Raw genomic sequence first — 6796 nt, forward strand, 5'->3', positions numbered from 1 at the left:
CTGATTTGCTCTTTTGGAGTTGTGGAACATATTTTTGAAGGAAATTTTATCGTAACGGGAAAACGAATACACTTTTCCTTTCATGTGAATTGAATACGTACTTGGTAACTCGGGCATAGTTCAACGACTATTAGAAACTGTGTAGCTATTCCATTGACTTACAATTATATGGACGTCGGGTCCGCGCTAAAAAGTGTCCGCACTTGTAAGGCGCTAAAATCGTATACAGAGCGCCAAACTCCGCTTTAGTCTTCATTTGTTCTACTGACAGCGCGATACTGCGATGACATTACAATTTAAATTTCGAATAGGTTGACTTGGGACATTTTTTTCGTGGTTTTTGTATTAGACCCGTCGTCCATTTATTTGTAAGTCAATGAGCTATTCAAATAAAAGTAAAACATTGACACTATTCCATTGACATCCATCATCGACAAAGACCCAAACAAAGAGGTTTTCGCTTTCGTTCCTGCCACACTCACGCACGCTCTATTTATCTCTTGTATACCGGCTACCTATACAAGGTGACATAACATTCCTCACGATATTTTAGGAGTCGTAGTATCACTTTAATATTATGATATTAAGGTAAATATATAATGAAAATAAAAATACGATGAGGATAAATAACAGTTATTAATTACGATTAGAACATTTTTTACGAGTAGGTATGAACATGTGAGCTGTCAAAGTCAAAGTCAAAGTCAAAGATTATTTATTCCATAGGTAAAATAAATTTACACTTGAAAACGTCACAGTTAAGCTACTGCTCGTTCACTACGCTGACCTCCCTGAGAAGAACGAGCAAGAAACTCTAGGGATTGCTCTTTTCAAATAAACTTAAATGCTATGGAATACACTTTGAATCAAATTTGTGTGGATTCTGGAGCCATGTCGTCTTTCCATACATCTTTATCTAACACGTAGTCTTCAACTTTGTAATTTGATTTTTCGATCAAAATATTTTTAATGTAGTTTTTAAACTTAGGAATTGATAAACTTAATATATGCTCCGGAATCTTATTGTAAAAACGTATACAGTTCCCCATAAAAGAGTTGTTTACCTTGGTTAAACGAAATCGTGGTACCATGAGTTTGGACTTAGCTCTAAGGTGTGGGAGAACAGTCGGAGAGCGGTTCTTTCTGAACTGGGAGATTGACGGTTTGACTTTTAAGACTTTACTTTCTAAGTTATGCATATTCGTAAATGTTTAGTAGCACTACCTCTCGTTAGCAGTGAAGATATACAACGTGATAATACCTGCATATAAAAGACGAAGAGACCCGTACCCAGCAGCCAGACGAATAATTTTTGATGATACCGAGTGACGAAATGAGCAAATCATACGCCTGGTGGAAACTCTCTCACTCACAGCTTAAAATCGCAAAGATCGGAGGAATACTGCCGCTACGCACGTCAAGTTCCATGTGCCTGTAATTTCACCAGCATATTTAACCTTCAAAACCGTAACGCAGTAACGCATACATTACTTATCGGCGGCAGAGATATATATAGTGGCAGTTCTTCCCTGCACGAACTCTTTCACAAAGGGGGCTATTGCTACTATTGTGTGACGATGCGATTCCCTCGCACCGTCATCCCACCTTTTTATCCCCTTTTCTCCGCTTCCTGGCCACTCGTTTTTAAATTTTCAATCGTTCTTTAATAATTCCTTTGCCTCGCCATTCTGATTTTGTTTCGTTCCATCCTCATACCCTGCCCGATCGCGGCAGCGAACACGTCTTCTCGTAAATTTTTTTAACTGTTTACCAGTTACCAAATATAATAAATAAATAAAACTGGATTTATTACCGCTATTTCTTTACCCTTTCGGAATTTTGAACTTTAAACTTTCTAGGCGAGATGTATGGAGATTGCGGAGTTTACTACTCTCCTGGCTACATTACAACCAAAAGGACTCACCAGATGCGCATTTTTACTGGCGCCCGAAGTAATTCAAAGGAAATCGAGGAAACTAAAAGAAGAATCAAGACAATGAAACATTTTATTTGTGCAAAATGTCATTACATAAGCCATTTACACTACAAATCACCTACACACCCCGTATCTCAGACAAAAGACGACTACCGTTGCATTCAGCTGGTTACAAACGTAACTGTTCCAAAGTTGGTGTACATCGTAATTACGTGACCGTAAACGTGTACGTGAAAAAAACCGACCTGAAGAGTTAACTTATTGGCTTTTTTGCCCTCATCAGACTCTTGACTTCTTAGTGACAAATGGAACTGTTACGGACTCCTTTGTACATTTTATGCTTTTTTCTGTTTGTCATGGCGACGGTGATTTGTTGATTACATATTGTGTCAAGTGAAAAGTCGACTTTTATTTGTGGAAATATAATTAGTCATTTGTGGTAGACCGAAACGAACCCGGAACAGCATCGTTGGCATCAGGAACCACCACGAGAGTATGTCCTTTCAAACCCTGAAACCCTGTGTCGCGGGTGCCATGGACACACACATAGACAACCACAAATTACACCCATATTCACCAGAGAAATAATGTAGGCCATACAAATATTTCTCCCGGCCCGGGAATCGAAACTGAGACCTCTGCGTGGCAGTCCGACAAGGTAACCGTTCGGCCACGAAGGCAGTTATATTACCATTAATTAATAGGTTTCAAAAAAAGCAATAAAACTGACATGTTAATTCATAGTCTATGATTAAAATTCATACTTTAAGAATGAATACTTTGAATCAATTAATTATACATTTATACATTAAATTATTGAAAACTTTTTATCGATATACCTCATCTCTAGCAATGAAGTAGCCTTTGCACGTTGTCATAAAAAAATATGAATTTTTGAAAACCACGTTTTTCCACTAATTTCTCATAAATAAACATTGATTTGGTGTTATTTTTCTTTAATTTAAGGTATTTTCTTAAACAAAGGCAAATTCCGGTGAAAGCAAAGTTTTTAAAAATAATTTATGAAATACGTAAATTAGTGCACGTCGTTACAAGGTTATATTGTGTAGATTTCTATGAACTGTCTCAGGGATGATCCTAGATAATTTTTAACATATGGTATTTTACTGTGGTCTTTATCGAAGACATCGCACTCAGCCCGTCGATGTAGGATCACCATTCGCACCGCCTGCCGCTGAACCGAGCCTCTGACGCACAGCGTGCGTGTTTAACTGTGGTTTGTCCACTAGCGAACGCTATTTGTCAACCTCGTGTAGACAAATATAACATGCAAATATGCGTTCACACTCGATACGACTTTGTAATTACCAGAGATGTTAATAAGCAGAGTATGTTTAGCTTAACGGAAGTAGAGTATGTCGATAATATGTTTAAGGTTTGCATCCGCCCATTTTCAGAAACCATTTTTAGTAGCAGTAGAGCTCCTTGTCAAAGAGTTCGTCCAGGGAAGTACTGCCACCTATTTCTGCTGTCAAGTAGTAATGTCTCTTCCGGTGAAATTACAGGCACGTAGGACTTGTCAACAGTGCCCCGTTACGATTTAAAACTCTTAGTGACACTGCAGTTGTTATGAATAGGCGTGTCTCTTTCCGCCAGGTGCACGATTTATTCATTCCGTCACTTGGTATTATAAAAAAGCAATTCATCACAAATAAAACCTTAAAAATAAATACGAACTTCTTCACGAATAACTTCAGACTTGTACAGTGTCCAATACAGATACGCATTATCGAGAAACTCAAAGAACTAGTGAATTCCGGAATATTAAATTATGTGTTGCATTTTTATTTGTAACTAAGAAGAAAAGTTTTGTAATTGTAAGTAAAAACATAGCTAACTCTCAGTCACCCGTAACCAAGCGACCGTTTGGAACAATATCTGTCAAATAAGTAATACATAATCAGAAGAGCATGTCAAGTATGTAACATCATGCGCATCATACGTCTTTTAATTTAGTCGAGTATTAAATATTTGACATTCGGACGGATGACGAACGGAGAATAGTAGTGGACCCCCGATAAGGGCCCCGAAACGTCGCGTTAGTATATTTGAGAAAACAAGTACTAACACTCGTAAAAACCTAAAATCTCGATAAAAACATTACCTATACTTTTTATTCCGGAATTTTAGACTGAGGTTATGAAGTTTAGGTAAATATACAGTATCTATTTCGAGCTCCGGTAATTGCATAGACGGGAGATATAATTTATAGGTACGGTTATTATTCACAAACTTGTAATTACGTTAGTAACGTGAGAAAAGCTTCATTTAAATACTGCTATTTGTTTTCATTAACACGGTTACGATATAACAACATCTAGAAATTATTGACATAAATCAAAATAAATCTAAAGCTTTAAAATGAACCAAGTTCTATAATATCGCAAATCAATCAATTGAACGCTGTCTTTGCTGGCTCAGCGACCCGAAGTGGATCTTGGCCTCCGACACCAAAGTACGCCACTTCTGTCGGTCTTGTGCCAATTCCAACCATTCGAACACATTAATTTCCTTTTGGTCTTTGGCGAAATCATTCTTCCTGCGATATCTTGGACGGCCCACTGGACGGTGACTCGTAGATTGCTCCGAAAACGTTTTTTTTTATCGATTCTCTCCCATTCTTTCTACATGTCCTAGTCAGCCAAGTCAAGCAGATTTTATTTCCCCGATTATGTTCGGCTCAGACACTAGTTCTTCTATATCTCTATTGGATCTGGCTCTCTAATTCCCAAATTCTCCTTTGATTGTCAATCAATTGAACTACAAACAGCTATAAAATCGACATCAATCTTAACACCAGACACGATCTAAATTAAATTAGACTTTATTTTCAGACGTATTTAAGTATTTCGCAAGTTGTCCGATGCACTTTCGAGATACAACGCACAAAAGCGCGCGCTGTGCAGACATCGAACTTCATATCGATTACACGAATCGATTTTTGCGAATTCGCCAGTCACGAGTCGCGAATCGATCGACTGTTGTCGAAGCTTATAATTGAATGACATCTGTCATTACCTTGCGATATCGGAGATAAATTGTAATCCTCTTTACTCCAAGCTCATCTGAACTTCGTTTTTTTTAGAATTAGAAAAACTGTAAACAAAGACGCAATGATCGTAAACCTTTTTCTTGAAACAAGAAATTTTGGTAAAGATAAACGTAATTATAAAACATAAGAAAACATTTATCGGAAAAAAAGTGAGTGACAATGGTAGTGCTACAAATGATTGACAGCGAAAGTGAGTACACAGGATATTATGTCCGTTCTTAAAGCTGTCATCTGCAGCTGGCCAGTCAACTCGTGACTGTGGAGCGTGAAACCGTTTCGAAATATCGGGAAAATAAAAATAACTTATTTGACGGCCTCCGTGGTCGAGTGGGTTGCACACCGGTTTTCACGGTGTCGCCACCTCTGATGTCCCGGGTTCGACCCCGGCCGGTCGATGTTTCCGATTTCCATAACTCAAGCGCTTTAGTTACTTTGGGATCAGAGCAACGTATGTATATTGTCTAATATTTGTTTATTTATTATAACTCATACCGGGGTAAAAAACCTGTAACTATTGGGCCTTTTCAAGAAAAGTGTGACTAGGGTGTGCATGCTTCATAATTGTCCAAATCGTCACTTTCCATCTGGTGAAAAAAAGATTTTTGTTATTATATCAAGTGACGGGACGATCAAGTCATGCGCCTGATGGTAAACTACACGCCAGTCCATAACAGTTGCAGTGCCACTCAAAGCTTAAAATCGCAAAAATCTGAGGGGCACTGCCATTGCGCACGTCGCCCTGAGACTAAGTTGACAAGTCCCATGTGCCTGTAATTTCACCAGTACCCTTCCCTTTCAAAACCGGAATACAGTAAATGCTAATATTACTGCTTGGCGGCAGAAATAGGCAGGTGGAAGTACTACCCTGGACGAACTCTTTCACAAGGAGCTCTACTGCTACTAAAAATATAAACGCGCATATAAATATAAATGCGATAAAATGCTGCCAAGTTCCTCACTACGCTATCACTGAAACTCATTTCAATGTCTACATTAATAGTAAAGGAAAATCTTAACTACACCATAAGGCCTCAATAGAGCTAAAAACCCGACTCTATTTAAAATACTTATAAAACTATGCAACAAACAAGTTGTGCTCACTTGTCTACCTTAAACATCTGTCAAGGATGCGCAAAGCAGTTTACATTTATTCAAAATAGAACAATCTTTAGGTGCGCGACATGACTCGATACGGTTCTCCAAACTACCACGATCGCAATACAGTTGATTAATAACAATTCAAGAGGTATTATCAATGGTCGGAATAGGTTGTCCCAAATGAATAAGTAAATGTGTACATATAGATAAAAAGAGTGACTGAGAGAGATGTATTGGTTAAGCCTATAGAATAGCAATTAATCTCATAATGACATTTGTAGATAACTATATATGTAATAATAAACAATATCCGCATTAGTTAAAACAAACTTTTGCTTTTAGCCATAAAAAATGTTTACTTTGGTGAAAAGTTAATTATGACAATCTTATAAACCGACCACTTATGAAGAAACAGAAGCGCTGTTAAACTGCATTACGTAATGCACACTCAATCAAAAACACACACATACACTCCTCTGACACAAGTATATTTTACTTACTACAGGGCTCCAACCCTTTGTATGTTGAAAATGAATAAAGTTTTTATAATTATTACTTTTTTTACATGGCACCACTAGAACAGTTTCAAAATCCAATTTCAGCCACCCAGGTGAGTAGATTTATCTTTATATGCAGTGAAAACTATTACCGTAAATCCGTAATTGGAAATAAGTAATTCATTAATAGTC

At 37.6% G+C, this 6796-nt stretch overlaps 1 protein-coding gene across 1 annotated transcript in view; it reads right to left on the bottom strand.

The window, feature by feature from the left end:
* LOC113229401 overlaps nucleotides 1-5561 on the bottom strand; it is an 89600-nt gene extending 84039 nt beyond the window's left edge. The window contains exon 1 of the mRNA XM_026462972.1: nucleotides 5502-5561. Coding sequence (XP_026318757.1) covers nucleotides 5502-5561 — 60 coding nt within the window. The remainder of the gene's footprint in view (nucleotides 1-5501) is intronic.
* Between the last annotated feature and the right edge of the window lie 1235 nt (nucleotides 5562-6796).

The sequence above is a fragment of the Hyposmocoma kahamanoa genome, unplaced genomic scaffold (assembly GCF_003589595.1).
Source record: "Hyposmocoma kahamanoa isolate Upper Pololo Valley unplaced genomic scaffold, ASM358959v1 62, whole genome shotgun sequence".
NCBI lineage: Eukaryota > Metazoa > Arthropoda > Insecta > Lepidoptera > Cosmopterigidae > Hyposmocoma > Hyposmocoma kahamanoa.